Source organism: Balaenoptera physalus (assembly GCF_965194825.1).
Source record: "Balaenoptera physalus genome assembly, chromosome: 10".
In the NCBI taxonomy this organism is placed as follows: domain Eukaryota; kingdom Metazoa; phylum Chordata; class Mammalia; order Artiodactyla; family Balaenopteridae; genus Balaenoptera; species Balaenoptera physalus.
The window spans coordinates 49,644,763-49,668,690 of NC_138889.1; the positions used below are offsets into that span (position 1 = coordinate 49,644,763).

Consider the following 23,928-nt stretch of genomic DNA (forward strand, 5'->3'; position numbering starts at 1 on the left):
CATACTGTACATGAATATTGACATATTACACAGGTAACACTAAGAGGCAGTAATATATTGTTAGTGGAAATTAACATTGCTACAAAAATGATTTCTTGATTCCAATTTGTGTCCAAGTTTTTGTGCAGACATATATTTTCATTTCTCTTGAAGACATACACACCTAGGAGTGGTAATTCTATGTTTAACTTTTCAGGACTGCCAGACTGTTTTTCAATGTCCTTACATTTTACATTCCCACCAGCAATGGATGAGGGGGGGTTCCAATTTCTCCATATCCTAGTCAACATTTTATAGTCTGTCTTTTTGATTATAGTCATCCTAGTAGGTGTGAAGTGGTATCATTTTTTTTATTAACATCTTTATTGGAGTATAATTGCTTTACAGTGTTGTTAGTTTCTGCTATAAAACAAAGTGATTCAGCTATATGCATACGTATATCCCCATATCCCCTCCCTCTCGCGTCTCCCTCCCACCCTCCTCATCCCACCCCTCTAGGTGGTTGCAAAGCACCGAGCTGATCTCCCTGTGCCTTGCAGCTGCTTCCCACTAGCTATCAATTTTACATTTGGCAGTGTACATATGTCAATGCTACTCTCCCACTTCATCCCAGCTTACCCTTCCCCCTCCCCATGTCCTCAAGTCCATTTTCTACGTCTGTTTCTTTATTCCTGTCCTGCTCTAGGTTCATCAGAACCATTTTTTTTTAGATTCCATATACATGTGTTAGCATACGGTATTTGTTTTTCTCTTTCTGACTTACCTCACTTTGTATGACAGACTCTAGGTCCACCCACCTCACTATAAATAACTCAATTTCGTTTCTTTTTATGGCTGAGTAATATTCCATTGTATATATGAGCCACATCTTCTTTATCCATTCATCTGTCGATGGACACTTAGGTTGCTTCCATGTCCTGGCTATTGTAAATAGTGTTGCAATGAACATTGTGGTACATGACTCTTTCTGAATCATGGTTTTCTCAGGGTATATGCCTAGTGGGATTGCTGGGTCATATGGCAGTTCTATTTTTAGTTTTTTAAGGACTCTCCATACTGTTCTCCAGAGTGACTGTGTCAATTTACATTCCCACCAACAGTGCAAGAGGGTTCCCTTTTCTCCACACCCTCTCCAGCATTTATTGTTTGTAGATTTTTTGATGATGGTCATACTGACCGGCTTGAGGTGATACTTCATTGTAGTTTTGATTTGCATTTCACTAATGATTAGCGATGTTGAGCATCCTTTCATGTGTTTGTTGGCAATCTGTATATCTTCTTTGGAGAAATGTCTATTTAGGTCTTCTGCCCACTTTTGAATTGGGTTGTTTTTTTTTGATATTGAGCTGCATAAGATGCTTGGATATTTTGAAGATTAATCCTTTGTCAGCTACTTCATTTGCAAATATTTTCTCCCATTCTGAGGGTTGTCTTTTCGTCTTGTTTATGGCTTCCTTCGCTGTGCAAAAGCTTGTTTCATTGGGTCCCATTTGTTTATTTTTGTTTTTATTTCCATTTCTCTAGGAGGTGGGTCAAAAAGGATCTTGCTGTGATTTATGTCATAGAGTGTTCTGCCTATGTCTTCCTCTAAGAGTTTTACAGTGTCTGGCCTTACATTTAGGTCTTTAATCCATTTTATTTTTGTGTACGGTGTTAGGCATTTTTCTAATTTCATTCTTTTACATGTAACTGTCCAGTTTTCCCAGCACCACTTATTGAAGAGGCTGTCTTTTCCCCATTGCATATTCTTGCCTCCTTTATCAAAGATAAAGTGACCATATGTGCGTGGGTTTATCCCTGGGCTTTCTATCCTGTTCCATTGATCTATATTTCTGTTTTTGTGCCAGTACCATACTGTCTTGATTACTGTAGCTTTGTTGTATAATCTGAAGTCAGGGAGCCTGATTCCTCCAGCTCCGTTTTGCTTTCTCAAGATTGCTTTGGCTATTCGGGGTCTTTTGTGTTTCCATACAAATTGAGAAATTTTTTGTTCTAGTTCTGTGAAAAATGCCATTGGTAGTTTGACAGGGATTGCACTGAATCTGTAGATTGCTTTGGGTAGTATAGTCATTTTCACAATGTTGATTCTTCCAATCCAAGAACATAGGATGTCTTTCCACCTGTTTGTATCATCTTTAATTTCTTTCATCAGTGTCTTAGTTTTATGCATACAGTTCTTTTGTCTCCTTAGGTAGGTTTATTCCTAGGTATTTTATTCTTTTTGTTGCAGTGGTAAATGGGAGGGTTTCCTTAATTTCTCTTTCAGATTGTTCATCATTAGTGTATAGGAATGCAAGAGATTTCTGTGCATTAATTTTGTATCCTGCTACTTTACCAAATTCATTGATTAGCTCTAGTAGTTTTCTGGTAGCATCTTTAGGATTCTCTATGTATAGTATCATGTCATCTGCAAACAGTGACAATTTTACTTCTTCTTTTCTGATTTGTATTCCTTTTTTCTTCTCTGATTGCTGTGGCTAAAACTTCCAAAAACTATGTTGAATAATAGTGGTGAGACTGGGCAACCTTACCTTGTTCCTGATCTTAGAGGAAATGGTTTCAATTTTTCACCATTGAGAATGATGTTGGCTGTGGGTTTGTCATATATGGCCTTTATTATGTTGAGGTAGGTTCCCTCTATGCCTACTTTCTGGAGAGTTTTTATCATAAATGGGTGTTGAATTTTGTCAAAAGCTTTTTCTGCATCTATTCAGATTATCATATGGTTTCTCTCCTTCAATTTAATATGGTGTATCACATTGATTGATTTGTATATATTGAAGAATTCTTGCATTCCTGGGATGAACCCCACTTGATCATGATGTATGATCCTTTTAATGTGCTGTTGGATTCTGTTTGCTAGTATTTTGTTGAGGATTTTTGCATCTTTGTTCATCAGAGATATTGGCCTGTAGTTTTCTTTTGTTGTGACATCTTTGGTTTTGGTATCAGGATGATGGTGGCCTCGTAGAATGAGTTTGGGAGTGTTCCTCCCTCTGCTATATTTTGGAAGAGTTTGAGAAGGATAGGTGTTAGCTCTTCTCTAAATGTTTGATAGAATTCGCCTGTATCACTGTGTTTTTGATTTGCATTTCCCTAATGATTAATAATAATGCTGAGTGCCTTTCTATGTGCTTATTGGACATTTGTACAAGTTCTTTGGAAAGATGTCTATTCAAAACCTTTGGCTGTTTTTAATTTGGTTGTCTTTTTATTACTGAGCTGTATGACCTCTTGATACAAGTCCCTTATTAGATACATAATTTGCAAATATTTTTTCCTTTCTATAGGTTGCCTTTTCCTTCCTTGAGCATTACTTACAGAAAAATTCCTATTCATTTTGAAAAGCTGTTTGAAAAATGCTCTTACAGACACAGTGGGGGAAGAACAGGGTTAAAAAGTTGTGACATTAAGAACAAGTAACACATTATGGCCTATGTTACTTGTAAAGGAATACCTGAGCCCAGCTAATGTTATTAAGAGAAGAGAAAAAGTTATCAGCTCTCTTCTTAGGTGTCTATTTCCAAACAAGCCTTGATAGTTAAAGAAAAATCACACTGAAACATGTTTCATGTAAGAGTTTTAATTTGAGGACATCTTTTAATATGAGCAGATTGTGGGGGTTAGGTTATCGGTGTGACAAGCCATTAAAAGAATAAACTTGACTAGAATAATAATGTAGAAATGAAATGAGAAAGGGCAATCGAAAACAGAATGTAGAGATAAGAACAACCCAAATCATTTTAGAGAGCTCAGAAATGATTAAGAATGATTAAGAGGACTGTCTGAACCCAGAATAAACTTATAATGCTGACATAGCCATACAGAGCAAAGCAATGCTTTCTCTTTATACATAAGGGAAAAATTTCAAAGAGCTTACGCTGGATAACTTAGCATTTTAAGGAATTCTACAGGGAATCCTTTATAAAACAAAAGTTTTATATAGAGAGAGTCAAAAAAAAGCAATATCGATCTTCAGATGCATTATTTCTTACTACATGATTGGAAAGAATGGTAAGATGATTTGCAAAACTACCTTCAAACTATTAAAAATGTCATAACTTTGGTGATCTGCCACTTAAAATTAATGAAGCTTAATATGATAATTCAATTGCAGATAAAGTTCTAAAACTATCATAATGCAATATGGTAAATAAGGGTAATACACACTTAATCCTCAGTACCAATTATTTTATTTACATTGTATGTTAACAGTGTATTTCAAGGTCCCATCCTCCAATTCTTGGTTTGGAGATGCTAATGTAGCCTAAGATTTTTCTAAAACTTACTTCTTTTTAAATTTGGCTTTTTTCCTTAGAACAGTTTGTCCCTAAAATAAAAAACTCACTCCCAAATAATAGAACTAAAGAAACATATGCTTCTCTTACCTTTACTTACTGACAGGAGAAGATTTGGATCTCTTGGATGGAATTTCAGCTCATTGATAGCATTTCCATGGCCAACATAGTGCTATAATAAATTTAAAACATTTCTTCAACTTTCATATAAAAATCAATAAATTCTTTTTCATTAATCTTAGGAGAATGGAAAAATAGTTTCACTTGAAGTAGCGGTTCTCAACCTTGGCTGCATATTAAAAGCACCCAACTTGAAGCAAAAATAAAAGATGTTCAAGTCCCATTTGCAGATAATTCTGAGCCACAGCAAGGATTTAAAAGATTATCAGATGATTCTAATGTACCCCCAAGGTTAAAGTGATTTGTGAAATTTCTTTTAGTATCAACTTCCAAGGCTTCACTTTTCAGTTCTTTACAAGGCGCTCTTGACTCTATACCCCCTATTTAGGGGATTTTGGAAAATGAGCTCACTCTTTTCTTATTGTTCATTTAAAGCCTCTCAGACTAAAGCAAGACAAAAGGACAGAAATTATTTTAAAAGAAAATAGTTCAAATGATAAAATTTTCCCACTTATTCCTTAATTTGCATTACCCAAGTGTGACAAAGGTCTCAAAAGACTTGTCTAAATGAAGCAATAGGCAAAGTACAAACCAAATTAGAAACTGCACAGACATCGACTCTGTTTTAAATTCAACATGACAAGCTTTTGCAGGTGTGCATTCAAAAAAAAGCAGATCTGTAATTTAACAAGAAAACCCACCTTTATGCATTGCATTGTTATGGGATTAATTATCCTAATTATGCCTCTAGATCCAGCTACAGCTAGCAGAGGATGGCTTGTATTGCTATCATATGTCCATGCACAAGTGTAAAAGTTCTCATCAGCCTAAGAAATGCCAGTTAAGAAATATAATTTGTTTTTGAAAAGTAAACACATCAGTGATCACAATACTATTCACAAAAACCTCCAGAGAACTGCTGAAGTTTTTGACAAAGAAGTTCCCATTTTTCTTTACACTACCAGGTTTAACCAATGGAGATTTTAGGTCTAAAATCTACACCAAATGATCAAACAAATCCAGTCCTTCCACTCAGATTTGATTACTATTTTGCTGTTTGCACAACTATTTACCTCTGTCTTTTGAAAGCAGCCATAGCCAATGTGTAAATGAATGGGCATGGCTGTGTCCCAAATAAAAATTTATTTACAAAAACAGGTGGCCAGCTCTATAGGCTGTAATTTGCTGATCCTGGCTCTATCTCAGTAACTCTATGTGCCTCTAGATAAAGATCAATAACTATTCAGTTTTCCACCTTTTCCTGTGTGAGACCTTCCCAATACGGCTACAGGTCACTTCTTTTCTTATCACCTAAGGGAAAACTAAATGTTCCTGCTTTTTCTTATTTGCTAGCTTTTTCAAATGGATCTGGAAGAAGTCTTATCACCAAACTTTGACTGTTGTACCCTTTGGCTTTTTAAAGCTTTTTCTTTATAAACCCATGTTTTACAGTATTTCCTAAACAAATTACACATGTTTATTTTTTCCCTGTAGGCTTTGATGACCAAATACTCGGTATGACTGCCAGGCACAGCTTCTGATTAACCCAAGTTCACCAATATAACTGCCCTGAAATGATAAAATTCCAAGCAAGGTCAAAGAAACAGGAAGTTTCTGCTATCATTTTCTATTACAGGATTTCCAATGCTCATCTCCAGACACGCACACTGTCCTCCTTCATATCCACCCTACAATGGCTTTCTAGGAATCAGGAAAACTAGATACTAGGAATCTTTTGGGTGACAGTGAAGGAATAGCATTGGTTAAAGTTAAGAAAGGACAATGTAACTTTAGAGAACTAATTTACAAAAGTTTTGGGGTACTTATTGAAAGTCAATTTCTTTAGCCAACAATATTGAAAACCCAGGAAAGGATACATCAGCATCCACATAAGATTGCAACAACCGGATTTCTCCTTGTGAGTGACATTCATATAAGGTAACCTAATGAAAACAAAAATACAGTAAATTTTATCTCAAATGTAGAAACACACTCTTCAGCTTTTGAACATATTTTAGTCACAAATGTATCTCAAAGATGCTACAGAAACTACTGCTTTAAAAGAGCTCCTTTAAACTTAAGGAAGCTATTGTAAAGCCTAATGCATCACATAATTTCCAGAATATATTAAATACTACAGTAATAATAATGGTTTCTATTTCCAATGTTTTCAACTTTTATCTCATCCATGTAATTGCACCAACTCTTCCAAGTAAATAAAGTTGAATACCTCACAGTAAAGTATAACTACTCCCTAAAATTGTAGTTTATCTTTTTTTTTTTTTGGCTGCACCACAAGGCTTGCAGGATCCCAGTTCCCTGACCAGGGATTGAACCCAGGCCTATGGCAGGGAGTCCCAACCACTGGACCATCAGGGAATTCCCATGGTTTATCCTCTTTTAAAGCTTTAAAGTCTTCAGATAGTTTTAGAGCATTATTAATTACATATAAGAAAATCTAGGACTTCCCTGGTGGCGCAGTGGTTAAGAATCCGCCTGCCAATGCAGGGGACACAGGTTCGAGCCCTGGTCCAGGAAGATCCCACATGCCATGGAGCAACAAAGCCTGTGCGCCACAACTACTGAGCCTGTGCTCTAGAGCCCGGAGCCACAAGTACTGAAGCCCGTGTGCTACAACTACTGAAGCCCGTGTGCCTAGAGCCCGCACTCTGCAACAAGAGAAGCCACTGCAATGAGAAGCCCGCACACCGCAACAAAGAGTAGTCCCTGCTCGCCACAACTAGAGAAAGCCCACACGCAGCAACGAAGACCCAAGGCAGCCAAAAATAAATAAATTAATTAAATTAAAAAAAAAAAAAGAAAATCTAAAATTTGCCTAATAATTTTCTCATGGACATTGCTCATCAAATATTAACTTTCTGATATACAGTGGCCTTTTCGTCACATATTCTAAACATATACACACTTTATTCAATTATGTACAGTTGTCCCTTGGTATCTGCCGGGGATTGCTTCCAGAACTCCCCACAGAAACCAAAATCCGAGGATGCTCAAGTTCCTTATATAAAATGCCATAGTGTATGCATATAACTTCACACATCCTCCCATATACTTTAAGTCATCTCTAGACCACTATGACATCTAATACAATGTAAATGCTATATAAATAGTTGCCAGCACAAAGCAAATTCAAGTTCTGCTTTTGGAACTTTATGGAATTTTCTTTTCTGAATATTTTTGATACACACTTGGTTGAATCTGAGGATGTGGAACCCACAGATACAGAAGGCTTACTCTATAATACTAAATTTTTTATAAATTTCTTTCCATTCTTCTTACAGCTTAGTCATGTTAGCAATAACCTGTTATTAATCTTAATAAGAGTCTATAAGAACTCTATAAAGATCCTTTAAATCATCTATCATCACCTATTAATAAGATAATTTCTACATTAATATTCTAAAAAAATTCCTTATATGGATGCTAACTAGGTTGGCTTAAAAGATTATTTTGTTTTACTTTTCTTTCTTTTTTTAAAAAAAGAAGTCCAAACAGCAGAGCTTTTTATAATTCAGTAACGTATAATTCAATGTCATTTTAAATGAGAACAGGGATTCTTTTTGTTAGAAAGCCTGGAACATTACAATAAGCATACTGGAGCACAAATTACACTAATTCTAATTATACTAATATGATGGTGAAGTTAGTGAAGTATAATCAGGCTTATAGTGATGTCTTAAAAGTGGATTCAAATGAATTAATGGATTATGTTCCCAATTTTCGGAAAAAATAACCTTAATCTCTTCTTCAAACTACATCAATTTCCCTCTGAATTGTTGTTGTCAAGCTACATATCACAACCTATATTTGGCTAAACACCAAAAAAACCTGTTATCCCAGGTTATCAACTTGAGTATTGAGTTTCAAATTTTCATAACTTCAATGACCAGTAAAAGCAACAGAGCCTTAAATGTAATTAAAACTTCCTTAAAGACTTCCAGGAAATTACTTAAAGCCAAATTTTACTTTTTAGAAAACAGGAATAGCAAAGTTCTAGCCCAGAATAGATGCATGTGTGTTTGTATGATCCTCAAACTTTCAGAATAAAAAAGGAAAAAAGCTTGGAAATATGCTGACATTTGAAAAATACTCAGCTGACAACTCCCAAGTTAGTTTTGATTGAGAACAGAATACTAACACTAAAACAGCAAACAAATATAGGAAACGGCGTGCATTAAAAACCATGGTCTTTTATTTCTCTAAAAAGCTTAGCACAATTACTAAAGAACCATAAAATTTAATTTCACTCAATTAAAATAACTTATGGAACACCTCTCAGATTCACCTCCTTTCCCTCCCCTCTTGTGCTAAAGGTAAAAAAAGTGACTTTGTTTATTGTCAATCCATACCAATTAGTCAATTTCTTCCATCTTTCTTTTTCCAAATACGCCAATGTATTTGTCTGTTATTTCTCATAACTCTTAGTACAGTACTAATGAATAAGCAGAATGTCAGCTAATACAGTAAAGACTTATCAGGAGGACAATTTTTCCGAAGTGATTTCAGATTAACAGAAAACTCCTGATTCTCCCTGGTAAGCACTAGGGAATCATCCTTTTTCCCATTCATTTAGAAGTGAATGGAAATAAACAAGTCTTTGCAATCCACTTTTTCAGCCCCAGGTTTAACTAAAAAGTTAAATAACCATTTACATCAAAACATGCCCAGCATGGTTTTTTCCATGCATTCTCTCAGTTCAAGATACTCTGGCTTCCTAAAATAAAAACAATTCAAAACAAATGTTTATTGCATATAATTAAAATATTTTCAGTAACTATTACATAAATCCACTGGATTTATGCTTTCCATTTACAGAGAGCAATTAATTATGTTTATTATTTTTAAGAAATCACAGACTTCTTACCCTAAATTGACAAACAACTATTACAGTCACTTCTAAAAAGCAAGGTCAATTTTTTCAGCCACTCAAAACAAAATATTTATGAGTACAAAATGTAAATAGAAACCTGTTTCATGAACAATTGGGAGGATATATGAAATAAAGATATATTTTCAGTCATAAAGATTACTTTTAATTTTGTCAGTTTCTAGAATGCTTCACTTTTACATAAAGGAACAATACTGTCAAACCAGCTATACAAAGTTTACTTCAAAATCATTACACTTCAATGTTGTATTAACACCAGACTCTGATAAGCCAAATGCCAAACAGTCCCCTTAACACTCACTCTGTTGCTTCCTACAGTTGCAAACACTAATGGATCTCCTTCTTTACTGTGCCAGTTAAACTGAACTCCAAACAATGGTTGATTATGATCTTCCTATAAAATAACCAAGAAATAAGAAAAATTAATATATTTTAGAAACCAAAAATGGTACTAAACTGACCATTCCCATTATAACTTTTTTCCAAAATGCAAGCTGCAATTTTATATATCATACATAAACTGACTTTTGACACTTAAAAGGTATCTGTTAGTCCAGTTTTCACATTTTAAAATACTGGTGCATGATAAAGCTTTATAACAATTAAAGATTTAAATCAGAGGTTAGGTAACAAGTACTCATCAATGAAAATACTTTGATAGTTGCCTTCTATATTCTTAAACCCAACTGCACGCTTCTGAATCAAAATAAAATGGATAATTGTGACAAAGGCATTTAATCCCTTAGGACATAAGGACACAATTTATTTTTCTGAAATAACAAATAACCTAACAGTTAATATAGTTTCTCCAGTACTCATTAAACTTTATTAGGTTTAATTTCCCTCGTACAGTGAAGCATATCAGACTCCATTCAAATCATTGCTTTCTACAGTTCTATAAAAACAACTTTAAATAACCTTGAATTTGGGTCCTAAAAGAAAAACAACCCAAGAAGTTTTATAATGAACAAGAATACTTGAACAGTGGGGGCCAGGGGAGGCAGTGGGCTGTAACGTCACAGTTACCAGGAGGCTATAAGGAGATGTACAAAAAACAAGTATTCAGGGTTTTTTTTCATTTTTATTTTACATTGGAGTAGAGTTGATTAACAACGTTGTATTAGTTTCAGGTGCACAGCAAAGTGATTCAGCCATACATATACAGCTTTTTCAAATTCTTTTCCCATTTAGGCCACCACAGAATATTGCGCAGAGTTCCCTGTGCTACAAGTATTCAGTTTTGTTCACAAAGTTATTTTTCAGCCTTAGGATTATACTGGCAATCTCCTGGTGTTTAATAGTAACTTTCATATTCACTTTAAGGCACTGTTTTCACTTTTAAAGTATAACAACATTCATTTCTTATCCTTTAAAAAGCCATAGCTTTAGGCTTTGGAAATATTTAATCAAAATATCCAAATGGCAGTTAAAACCACCTTCCAGATATACTACGTAAAAACAGGTTAATATATCTAAATATTAACATGAAACTACAATGGACACTTTGCTTTAGAAGAAGGAAAAAAAAAAAAACCACCACCACTGAGATTAATTTTCCTCCTTTTAAGACAGTATAATTTGACACACTGAGCAATGAATTTTGCTACATAGACAGGAAAATAATTTCCATAAAGCCATAGCTTCTTATGCTTTCCGAAGACTTTAAAGTATATTTAGATATTTTAAAAAGAATCTATCTAACATATGTATAAGATAATATAATGCATATTTTTGCTCAGCACAGGAAAAACACCCCCAAATTTAAAAAACAGGAAATGAATACATGTAAAACATTTAAAGTAAATATCAGTAATCCTTTTTAAAAATAAAAAGACTATTGAGGAAGGCAGTAATATAAATAACTCCAACCTATTATTTTTTCCAAATATTGAATATTCAAAAAATTTTTAAATTTCTACTTTTTCTTTGAAAACAATTACAAATAAAAGAGTTAAATTTTTAAAGACTGCAAAAAGTAAGACATCTGTTTCAATTTATGTTAACTCAAAGTTAATGAGTCACATTCAGTTTTTTTCAGTAACAGGTACCAGGAAGTGGTTTATGCTTTTAAGTTTTACCAAAATATGAAGAGTAACATTTCTCAAAATCAATAAAAACAGTAAAGAAAAACCAGATGCAATACTAGGTACTACCCATTTAATGTAAAACAAACAAAAAAAAAGCTAAACAAATGTGGAATGGATTATAATAACTATGCAGTCTGCCCTACAAACAAAACTTCAGATTATTATAATTTTATAATATTTTTAACTTGACAGAGTATCTTGAGCATAAAATGTTTACCACTGAGAAATAACTCTGGAGCCCATCATTCAGCACATAGACTGTGTCTTTCTGTACATACCTTGAGACTATTTACACATTTGAAAGAATATTTGCATTTCTTTGACTTCCATTTTCCCTTCCCCCAACTTTTCCTTCCAGGCGCGTTTGGCGTATTTGTAGGTGTATCAGGGCGTTCAGTGTTTGTACCACTTTCTATACTGACAGCATCATCCTATGAGCAGCAAATCAGAAAAAATTATATGAAACAGCAATACTGTACTTAGGAAATGAGTTCATACTGGGTAGCTACTGACTGGCCTAAAAGAATTAATTAATAAATCCTGCAAGAAATGAAGAAATTTATTCTTGTCTCCAAACAAGAATAAAACACAAACACATTAGGACTTGTGGATATTTGATATTTCAGCAAAAATATAAACAAAAAAAGCTAACCATGATGATGCTAATGGTAAGAATAACACTGCCTTTAAACAACAAGGCACTGGTCTGTGCCAGCCACTTTACTGCATTGCCTCACTTCATCATTACTGCTCTTCATACAAGGTACTGTTAGATAAGGAAGTGTTGCTTAGAGAGCCTAAATGGTGTCTTGCTGGTTAGGGCTGCTGGGATTCAAAACCAAAAGCTATGACTCCTAAATCTGACTGACCTACATGTCTTCATAATTTATTTGACTGCTGCTCAGTTTGGAGCATGGGAGTGGGTGGCCGTTTGAGGCTACAGTGTTAGTGCTTCCTACTTTAGATGAAAATCCTGATTATCATTCAAACTCTGCTTATTTATAACAGTTAAACCATTTAGAATTTTTTTAGGTTCTACATGTTATGTGCTACATACAAGTGAAATTTGACTCATAGCTCTAAAATACTCATACAATAGAGCTCCAAAAACTCACTGTAAAGTAAAATCCTTCCAAATGTAGAAATGACTGCAGGAAACCTTGAAAATTCACCTAATTTATACCCTGTCTCCAGTCCACAAGCTATATTAATGGTCCTCTACTCTGAGAAGAGGATTTCACTACCTCCTTTCATTACACAGTCCAAAGTGTTCCTTGGAATAGAGATTTATTTAAACCTATATCACCTTAGGGCAGTAGTTACTAAATTCATTCCAGAGGAAGCTTTTTTTCATGGAGTGCCTATTAACATCTATGAGAACACATATTAGGAACACATATTGTCTTAGAGGTTGTTTTTAAATTACTGCTTCCTAAAGTTGGTTTTATATTACAGAACGTTAAAAATTAACTGGAGTATCAAAAAGTATATTAAAAATTCATATTAATTCACTTAAAAACTATACGGTTTTATACAGTAGTTCTTAGGGGTGGTTTTTCAAAATGAATGGTTCCTACCAAAATGGAACGCTTTTAAAAAAAATACACAAATCATTCTAAAATATACTGGTTATCTAGGGTGAAAAAAGAGAATGAAGTGGATAGATGGCACACAGTAATGCCCAATATCTAGACTGTAATTTAATGTAAATATAATCAGCTTTTACAGATATAGAAATGTAAAACTTTAAGAGTTCAGTTCCTAGGTTGAAATCACTGGGTTTGTTGTTGTTGTTGTTGTTTTAATATTTATTTATTTATTTATTTAGGCTGCCCAGGGTCTTAGTTGTGGCATGCATGTGGGATCTAGTTCCTTGACCAGAAACTGAACTCGGACCCCCGCATTGGGAGTGCAGATTCTTACCCACTGGACCACCGGGGAAGTCCTGAAATCACTGTTAATCTCTATTTCTCCCTACCTTTCAGTTGTATTTACACAGTTAAAACCTAGCGTAGAAAACAATTTTGTGTTTCACTGGAAAACTATGTAACTACTGCACGCTCTTCCATGTTATCAGATTCTAGCCCCCTTCACTGCCTTTGAACAATCTTACATCTCTTACACTGTGCATAATCCAAAGGTAGAGGTTCAAAATGTCTTCCCTTTCACTCTGAAGAGAAGTTTTTGTCTCCATTTGCAATTTCATCTCTACATTCCTTTAATCCATATACATTTGTACCGTTTGACTTACACTTGCCCAGTTCCCTCACATGAGTAAAATGTTTCTGAAAATTTATTCTTTTTCTGAAAATTATCTTTCAACACTAGAGAAATGAAATAATAAAATGGTTAGACATTTATTCACTAGCTTCTTCCCAGTCTGGAAAATTCTTCTTTCCATTCTAAAAATCCAACTGCTAATCAAGAAGCCACACAAAACATTGTTAATAATTGGGGCACATTACATGTATGTGTATGTGTGTGTGTGTATGTGTATAAACTTTTAACCACTTAATTTACCCATCTCTTGAAATAGGCAAATCAAGATCAAATGGAAATCAAACAGAGTCAAATGGAAATGAAATACAGTCACAATGCTTTCATTTTATCCTTAAATTCAAACCTTTCCTAAGTATCTAATATGTGTACAAGCTGACTTCCACCTTGGTCCCTCCGCAAAATATAGAATGGTACTATGCAACAGATATGGCACTACCATCTGCATTTGCTCAACAAGGGAACAGGGATAGTAATTTGGCCCTTAATCTTGCCACAGGCTGCTTAAGCAAAAGACATGTCTCCAGATTCAGCCTTCTGATCTCACTACCAGACAACAATTCTTCCATAATCTAACTACTCTGCAATCATATGAAAAAGTTAATAAAATGGCAGATACATATAAAACAAACTTAAAATAGGTCAGATGTTAACTAGATTTATTGTGCTGATCATTTTGCAATGTATACAAATATCGAACCATTATGTTGTGCATCTGAAATAATATGTTATTAGTCAATTATACCTCAATTGAAAAAAATTTTAATGTCCTTTCAATTCTTTGATTCACTTTAACCGTAGCAAGCGCTCAGACTACCTCCACTCCAACTCAAAAACATCACATTCTTTCCTCCACTTGCTTTTGGCCTTCCTGTCATTATTTGGCTCCCTCAAGAGTAAAACCACTGCCCTTGTTAGCTTTTTCTGAACTCATTTTTATACAGAGTTCTCTACTCGCTTCCCTTAACCTATGTCCTAGATCTGGGTCCCTGGATGCAATTCAGAGGACCTGTGAACTTAAGTGGCAATATAAACAAATACATAAATAAATTTAAAGTTGCATTTTAATATTCACTATCTTTAAGTGAAATCTATTACTTCCTTCTATAATAATGCAGGCAGCATACATGCTAATGTTACTGCAGCTGTGACTTTCTCACCAATGAAATCAGGTATTTTTATATCACATTATAGTTGTTGCAGATCTCAAAAATTGTCTCTGCCCATCATTACTATCAGAGTCACTGCTAGACCTAGTTACTTAATGTGCTAATAAAGAAGCACTTCACATTAAAGCACTTTATTAAAACAAATCTTAAATTTGTTTAAAAAAATTCTGTAACTTTTTAATAATTTTATCACTAATTTTGTTTGTAATCTTATATTTTGTATTTTATACGTTTGAAACTATTATTCTGAGAAGGTTTCACAGGATTCATTAAGGTGTCCGAGGCACAAAAAAGGTTAAAAGTCCCAGCCAAATGGAGGAACCAAAACAGCAGCTTAGTCCAATCATCTAGTTCTGAATAGCTTTAGTATGCATCAAGGAGTACATTCCTCTTAAGGGTCTGTAAAAAGAATATAACCTTTCAGTTTATTTGGTCCCCTGAAATTTTCCTCCGTCTAATAGGTTATTGACATTTTCATTACATTTCTGCCTGATTAATATGTGGAAGGGCCAGAAACATAAGTCTAGACAATGTGATTACAAAAGAAGTAATAGTAATTAACACTTGTATGGTACTTATTAAGGGGCAGGCACTCTTTTCAGCACTTTATCTATATTATCTCATTTAATCCTCACAAACATCCCATGAGGTAAATACCGTTATTATCCCCATTTTTAAGATAAGAATCTAAGGCAACTAGGTCAAGCACCTTGCTCAAGACCAAGCAACTGGTAAGCAGTAGAGGGCGGATTTTAACCTAACAGATCCAGTTTGTGCTCCTCGTCACTAACCTAATCTGCCTAGACAAATTTAAGAAGAGGTGGAAATAAAACAGATACCCAAGGCTGGAATGAAGAGGGTCAAAAATGTTAGATCCCAATATATAATAAGATTGGGAAGCACAAACAGGAAAAAAAAAAAAACAGATTTAAAGTAACATTCAACACCTAAACTTCCAGAAATTTCAAGTCCAAATCCCACAAACAATCTCCCAAATATCTTTCTTCTATCTGCAAAAAGAATTCTTTCCCATCTGTTCAGTGAAAATTCTGGTCTTGACACCATGCCATATACATGCTTCAGTCGGTGATGCAGTGATGTAGAACTTAGGAACTGGGTGTGTAAGATAAAACATTTATTCTTAAAACTAGATAACTGAGAAAAAGAAGAACTTACACCAACCTCCTATAACACTTTAAAGGTTTAAAAAAGATAATCAGATGTTGTTACCTCGGAGAGTTCACATTTCAGAGTAATTCGTTGAATGAACTGTGAAGACATTTTGCTGACCTTATTGGATATAAACTTAAAACATGAAACTGAAAATTAATGTCAGTTCGGTCATTACTGGCGTCTCACCTAAAAACACTGGGATCAACTGTTGGGACGGACTAGAGTATTACCAAGATCCATTTAAGAGTTTAAAAAAAAATCTGATTCCAGAACACCTTACACATGCGAAGCCACGAGCCCACACCTAAAGACATCTACCCTGACCACAGTGGCCTAAAATCTTCCAGGTCATCCCCTTTATCTTAGTGAAAACTTACAAAAGAGTAACTGTCCCTTCTCATTCTTTCCTCAAGGGTCGTTTCCCCCTCCAAGTCAGTAGACGACCCTCTCAATTTTCCTCCTCCTGAAGAGAAGCCGACTGTCAGGCACGCCCCTTCTCCGCGGACAAGACAGGAGCGGACACAAAAGCCCCTTTAAAAGAGTCACCGAAATCTCTAACGTCTAAGAGCCACTCTTCCCATCCTGGACAGTCGGTAAGGGTCTAAGAGTGACACGGCCCCTAAATTCTTTTTTAAAAGTCCATTAACACACGCTGGCCCCTCCTTCCAACTGTCTTAGAAAAACCTCTAACTTGCCTTTTAAACTACTGGAATCTCAGATCCGCACTCTCCCAAATCTGCCTAAAGGCCCAGACACTCCGCATGCACGCAAAAGGATCTCAGAGTCCTCTGACCTCCACCACCACGCTCTCTCTTAAACCACTCTCCTTCGTCAAGTTTCCGCTCGCTCTCGGCCGCAGCTCAAAATCCCCGTAGAGACAAGTTCGATGCTCTCCTCCACGCCCGCGTTTTCCTGAGTAGAGGGTGACACCTCTCCCTCCCCCCACAGCCGCCTGCCCGCCCCCGCGCCTACAGTTTAAAAAGAATTTGAAACTTTCACTGCAAAGTCCCGTCCGGACTGCTCAGTGCTGCACTCACATTCTCGTCTCCAGAGAGGTCCGGGTTGCTGTTCTCGTCGCTGCTCAGCTTCTGCTTCTTGGCCGCAGGCATGTCTGTTCCCGCCGGCGCTGTAGACACTTCCCTCTCGGACATATTCCTCCGCCTCCCTCCAGGTTCCTGCCGCCTAGGGCGGGGCCTCCGCCACACCGCCGTCAAGCAAGCCCGTCCGGAGCTTGCCGCAAAGTTGCCACTGCCGCCGCCACTGCCACCACTCCCCCCACTGTCGCAAACCGCGCCCAGCCGCCGAGGCGGGCGTGCGTGCGACCCCGCCACACTGCTGAAAAAGGGGCGCGCGCGCGCGCCCTCCCGCGCGGCTTCCTGGATCCTTCCCTTTCCCCACTCCCGTCTTGCCCTTTTCCCGCCGCCCTCCCGGCAGTTTGCACGGAGAGGTGTGATCCTTGGCTTTCGAGGGCAATATTTCGTACGTCCCCCTTCCCCACGACCGCCTCGAAAAAGGAGAGGCGGAACTCAGAGGGATGCCCCCTCACCCCCTTCCTCCTTCCAAAGACGTTTCAGCCGCAATTGGCCCAATCCTTCGATCCCCGACCCGCTGCAAGGACTCGAAAGTCTGTGGAATGGACTAGCCTATCAATGTCCCAGGAGATGGGGGACGAGACGAGAAGTCACCTCTTGGTTTAGCGGTATATGCCAAGTGTCCTTAATCTTGAACTCGGAGAATAACGCTCTCACAGTATTCACGGAACTGATCACAATCTAATTTTCTTTTGCGAACAAAAATTTTAAAATTGTAGACTGCTTCTCACTTTCCTCCCCTACCTAGCAAATGGGAGTTACCCGCTAATGGGTGCGCATGCGCTGGGGCGTATTCTCGCGCTTGGTTGTCCGGACCCGCCTCCTCCAAGCCCCTCCTCTTTGAAATCTTGTTTGTGAACCAGGTAGTCTTCCACCGGGTTTCCGTAGTCCAGGATGGATTTCTAAACGCTACAAAATCATAATCCCTGAATGCCTCCTAGTTTCTTGATGAATATTTATTCTAGTGAATGTTTATTGCGATGAATGATTATCCTCGTCCAATTGGTACCAATATTGGGTAGGGTTTAGGTAGGAATATACTAAAATTATAATTCTAGACTCCAATGAGTAACATTACAAAGTGCTTCTTTTACCTGTTAAAGGATTATCAAGGCCCTGAACAACGACAGGGCCTAAAAGTCAATGCTCATCTCCAAGCATGCATGAGACTGTGAGACAAATGACGGACAATATTTTTTGGCACACCAGATACAATAAAATTCTAGGGGAAGGCAACAAAACTGTTATGCTTCACCAAAATGTTTGCTGTGTTACCACATCTGGGCGGTTGACAGGTGCCAAATACATTGGTGAGCCTCGTGGATTTGTTAGATGGGTGATTAAGACACATAACCAAATGAATAGCCCAGAAAAGGAGAACTATGACAAGAAATAAAAGCCAGTTCCCCCTCCCTCCCCCTTTTTTGGAACTTAGCTGTGACAACTTATATTTCTGGGCCTCATTGTCCTCATCTGTAAAAATGAAGCTATAGGAAGGGACCTAATATTTCTTGATCACTTACTTGATATTATATATTTTTTTGTCTTTTAGATCTCATTACATCACCCGTTGGATAAACAGTATAGAGTGCCCCACGATAAAATTCTAGTGTACTAGAACTACTTCTGCATGATGCCTTAACGTAGAGAATATCATTATCTCTGTTTCATTAACTGCAGATTGCAAGTCACTCTTGGAGATAAGGAGAGAAGTCAGTTGAGAATGAGCAAGGGAAGGTAAAGCAAACGCAGGGCAGAATAAGAAGTTTTTGCAGTGAAGACTCAGGAAAAATAACGAAGCTAAAAAAATTAAAGTTCATATCTTAATAACAGTAACTGCACTTGTTGAACTCCTAATGTGCCAGGCGCTGCTAAGCACTCCTCAGTTGGTGAGAGAGAGATGAGACTGGTATGGAATCACCACTGAGAAAGTAAGATGTGCTTTGGTATGACATTTTCATGGACAGAGACAAACATACCCCACTTATCTGTTGATAAGGATGTTTGTGAATATAGTTCTACAAATAAAGGATAATTAACTAAAGCATTTCCAATCCAAATTACTCTGTGTATCTGGGATCAGTGGGAGTCACCTTCTACTAATAAAATCAGAAAAGTGCTGAACATTTGGATAAAGGATATATGGAAGGAAAGTGCCTTTCAGCATGCATGTTATCCATAACAAAGCAGAAAATATTTTTTAAAATATTTAGTTTTATTAAAACTTGGAGAAATATTTTAAAAATTTGATGAGTCAGGGATAATAAATGGAAATTAGTTAATGTTCGTTATTGCTAATGTTAAAAAGTTATTCTGACACTTGTTAAAACAGTAAGCAACTTTATTTAGGACTATTGTAATAAGTGTCAAGACTATAACAGTAGGAGAGAGAGACAGGGCTCAACTCTGAATACAGCAAGGATAGGTGGGGATTTATAATCAAAGAGAAGAGTGGCAGGGGGGTGAAAGAGTTCAGGACATGCCACCTGCAGTATGCTGCTTTGGCATATTGATTTTCTTTTAATTTTGAATTTTACTGTATTTATTTTTTTATACAGCAGTTTCTGATTATACATTTTATACATATTACTGTATATATGTCAATCCCAATCTCCCAATTCATTACACCACCACCCCTCCACTTTCCCCCCTTGAAGTCCATGCGTTTGTTCTCTACATCTGTGTCTCTATTTCTGCCCTGCAAACCAGTTCATCTGAACCATTTTTTTAGGTTCCACATATATGCGTTAATATACGATATCTGTTTTTCTCTTTCTGACATATTTCTCTCTGTATCAGTCTCTAGATCCATCCACGTCTCTACAAATGACCCAATTTCGTTCCTCTTTATGGCTGAGTAATATTCCATTATATTGTGTACCACATCTTCTTTATCCATTCGTCTGTCGATGGCATTTAGGTTGCTTCCATGTCCTGGCTATTGTAAATAGTGCTGCAATGAACATTGGGGTGCATGTCTCTTTTTGAATTATGGTTTTCTCTGGGTATATGCCCAGTAGTGGGATTGCTGGGTCATATGGTAGTTCTAGTTTTAATTTTTTAAGGAACCTCTATACTGTTCTCCACAGTGGCTGTATCAATTTACATTCCCACCAACAGTGCAAGAGGGTTCCCATTTCTCCACACCCTCTCCAGCATCTATTATTTGTAGATTTTCTGATGATGGCCATTCTAACTGGTGTGGGGTGATACCTCATTGTAGTTTTGATTTGCATTTCTCTAATAATTAGTGATGTTGAGCAGCTTTTCATGTGCTTCTTGGCCATCTGTATGTCTTCTTTGGAGAAATGGCTATTCAGGTCTTCTGCCCATTTTTGGATTGGGTTGTTTGTTTTTTTTAATATTGAGCTGCATGAGCTGTTTATATATTTTGGAGATTAATCCTTTGTCAGTTGCTTCGTTCGCAAATATTTTCTCCCATTTTGAGGGTTGTCTTTTCGTATTGTTTGTAGTTTCCTCAGCTTTTGCAAAAGCTTTGCGAAAGCTTTTAAATTTCATTAGGTCCCATTTGTTTATTTTTATTTCCATTACTCTAGGAGGTGGATCAAAAAAGATCTTGCTGTGATTTATGTCAAAGAGTGTTCTTCCTATGTTTTCCTCTAAGAGTTTTATAGTGTCCAGTCTTACATTTAGGTCTCTAATCCATTTAGAGTGTATTTTTGTGTATGGTATTAGGGAGTGTTCTAATTTCATTCTTTTACATGTAGCTGTCCATTTTTCCCAGCACCACTTATTGAAGAGGCGTCTTTTCTCCATTGTATATCCTTGCCTCCTTTGTCATAGATTAGTTGACCATAGGTGCATGGGTTTATCTCAGGGCTTTCTATCCTGTTCCATTGATCTATATTTCTGTTTTTGTGACAGTACCATATTGTCTTGATTACTGTAGCTTTCTAGTATAGTCTGAAATCAGGGAGTCTGATTCCTCCAGCTCCATTTTTTCCCTCAAAACTGCTTTGGCTATTCAGGGTCTTTTGTGTTTCCATAAAAATTTTAAGATTTTTTGTTCTAGTTCTGTAAAAAACTGCCATTGGTAATTTGATAGGGATTGCATTGAATCTGTAGATCGCTTTGGGTAGTACAGTCATTTTCACAATATTGATTCTTCCAGTCCAAGAACATGGTGTATCTCTCCATCTGTTTGTATCACCTTTAATTTCTTTCATCAGTGTCTTATAATCTTCTGCATACAGGTCTTTTGTCTCCCTAGGTAGGTTTATTCCTAGGTATTTTATTCTTTTTGTTGCAATGGTAAATGGGAGTGTTTCCATAATTTCTCTTTCAGATTTTTCATCATTAGTGTATAGGAATGCAAGAGATTTCTGTGCATTAATTTTGTATCCTGCAACTTTACCATATTCATTAATTAGCTCTAGCAGTTTTCTGGTGGCAGTTTTAGGATTCTCTATGTATAGTATCATGTCATCTGCAAACAGTGACAGTTTTACTTCTTCTTTTCCAATTTGTATTCCTTTTATTTCTTTTTCTTCTCTGATTGCCGTGGCTAGGACTTCCAGAACTATGTTGAATAATAGTGGTGAGAGTGGACATCCTTGTCTCGTTCCTGATCTTAGAGGAAATGCTTTCAGTTTTTCACCATTGAGAATGATGTTTGCTCTGGGTTTGTTGTATATGGCCTTTATTATGTTGAGGTAGTTTCCCTCTATGCCCACTTTCTGGAGCGTTTTTATCATAAATGGGTGTTGAATTGTGTCAAAATCTTTCTCTGCATCTATTGAGATGATCATATGGTTTTTATTCTTCAGTTTGTTAATATGGTGTATCACATTGATTGATTTGTGTATATTGAAGAATCCTTGCATCCGTGGGATAAATCCCACTTGATCATGGTGTATGATCCTTTTAATGTGCTGTTGGATTCTGTTTGCTAGTATTTTGTTGAGGATTTTTGCATCTATATTCATCAGTGATATTGGTCTGTAATTTTCTTTTTTTTGTAGTATCTGTGTCTGGTTTTGGTATCACAGTGATGGTGGCCTCATAGAATGAGTTTGGGAGTGTTCCTTCCTCTGCAATTTTTTGGAAGAGTTTGAGAAGGATGGATGTTAGCTCTTCTCTAAATGTTTGATAGAATTTGCCTGTGAAGCCATCTGGTTCTGGGCTTTTGTTTGTTGGAAGATTTTTAATCACAGTTTTAATTTCATTACTTGTGATTGGTCTGTTCATATTTTCTATTTCTTCCTGGTTCAGTCTTGGAAGGTTATACCTTTCTAAGAATTTGTCCATTTCTTCCAGGTTGTCCATTTTATTGGCATGGAGTTGCCTGTAGTAGTCTCTTAGGATGCTTTGTATTTGTGTGGTGTCTGTTGTAACTCCTCCTTTTTCATTTCTAATTTTATTGATTTGAGTCCTCTCCCTCTTTTTCTTGATGAATCTGGCTAATGGTTTATCAATATTGTTTATCTTCTCAAAGAACCAGCTTTTAGCTTTATTGATCTTTGCTATTATTTTCTTTGTTTCTATTTCATTTATTTCTGCTCTGATCTTTATGGTTTCTTTCCTTCTACTAACTTTGGATTTTGTTTGTTTTCCTTTCTCTAGTTCCTTTAGGTGTAAGGTTAGATTGTTTATTTGAGATTTTTCTTGTTTCTTGAGGTAGGCTTATATTGCTATAAACTTCCCTCTTAGAACTGCTTTTGCTGCATCCCATAGGTTTTGGATCGTCGTGTATTCATTGTCATTTGTCTCTAGGTATTTTTTGATTTCCTCTTTGATTTCTTCAGTGATCTCTTGGTTATTTAGTAATGTATTGTTTAGCCTCCATGTGTTTGTGTTTTTTACATTTTTTTTCCCTGTAATTGATTTCTAATCTCATAGCATTGTGGTCAGAAAAGATGCTTGATATGATTTCAATTTTCTTAAATTTACTGAGGCTTGATTTGTGACGCAAGATGTGATCTATCCTGGAGAATGTTCAGTGCACACTTGAGAAGAAAGTGTAATCTGCTGTTTTTAGATGGAATGTCCTGTAAATATCAATTAAATCTATCTGGTCTATTGTGTCATTTAAAGCTTGTGTTTCCTTATTAATTTTCTGTTGGATGATCTGTCCATTGGTGTAAGTGAGGTGTTAAAGTTCCCCACTATTATTGTGTTACTGTTGATTTCCTCTTTTATAGCTGTTAGCAGTTGCCTTATATATTGAGGTGCTGCTATGTTGGGTGCATATATATTTATAATTGTTATATCTTCTTCTTGGATTGACCCCTTGATCATTATGTAGTGTCCTTCCTTGTCTCTTGTAACAGTCTTTATTTTAAAGTGTATTTTATCTGATATGAGTATAGCTACTCCAGCTTTCTTTTGATTTCCATTTGCATGGAATGTCTTTTTCTATCTCCTCACTTTCAGTCTGTATGTATCTCTAGGTCTGAAGTGCGTCTCTTGTAGACAGCATATATATAGGTCTTATTTATGTATCCATTCAGAGAGCCTGTGTCTTTTGGTTGGAGCATTTAATCCATTCATGTTTAAGGTAACTATCGATATGTATGTTCTTATTACCATTTTCTTCATCATTATGGGTTTGTTTTGTCGTTCCTTTTCTTTTCTTGTGTTTCCCACTTGGAGAAGTTCCTTTAGCATTTGTTGTAGAGCTGGTTTGGTGTTGCTGAATTCTCTTAGCTTTTGCTTGTCTGTAAAGCTTTTGATTTCTCCGTCAAATCCGAATGAGATCCTTGCTGGGTAGAGTAATCTTGGTTGTAGGTTCTTCCCTTTCATCACTTTAAATATATCATGCCACTCCCTTCTGGCTTGTAGAGT

The 23,928-nt window shown here is 36.3% G+C and overlaps 1 protein-coding gene across 3 annotated transcripts in view; it reads right to left on the reverse strand.

The window, feature by feature from the left end:
- Positions 1-17,888, reverse strand: part of EED (embryonic ectoderm development) — a 33,058-nt gene extending 15,170 nt beyond the window's left edge. The window contains exons 1-6 of one of the 3 annotated variants that reach the window (XM_082410189.1): positions 17,071-17,886; positions 11,693-11,845; positions 9,629-9,721; positions 6,296-6,361; positions 5,120-5,245; positions 4,389-4,470 (exon numbers count right to left, since the gene is read on the reverse strand). In XM_082410189.1, coding sequence (XP_082266315.1) covers positions 4,389-4,470; positions 5,120-5,245; positions 6,296-6,361; positions 9,629-9,721; positions 11,693-11,845; positions 17,071-17,184 — 634 coding nt within the window. In that variant the 5' untranslated portion in view covers positions 17,185-17,886. Of the gene's footprint in view, positions 1-4,388; positions 4,471-5,119; positions 5,246-6,295; positions 6,362-9,628; positions 9,722-11,692; positions 11,846-17,070 lie in introns of all 3 variants that reach the window. The other 2 variants (XM_082410190.1, XM_082410191.1) reach the window with 2 other exon arrangements.
- Between the last annotated feature and the right edge of the window lie 6,040 nt (positions 17,889-23,928).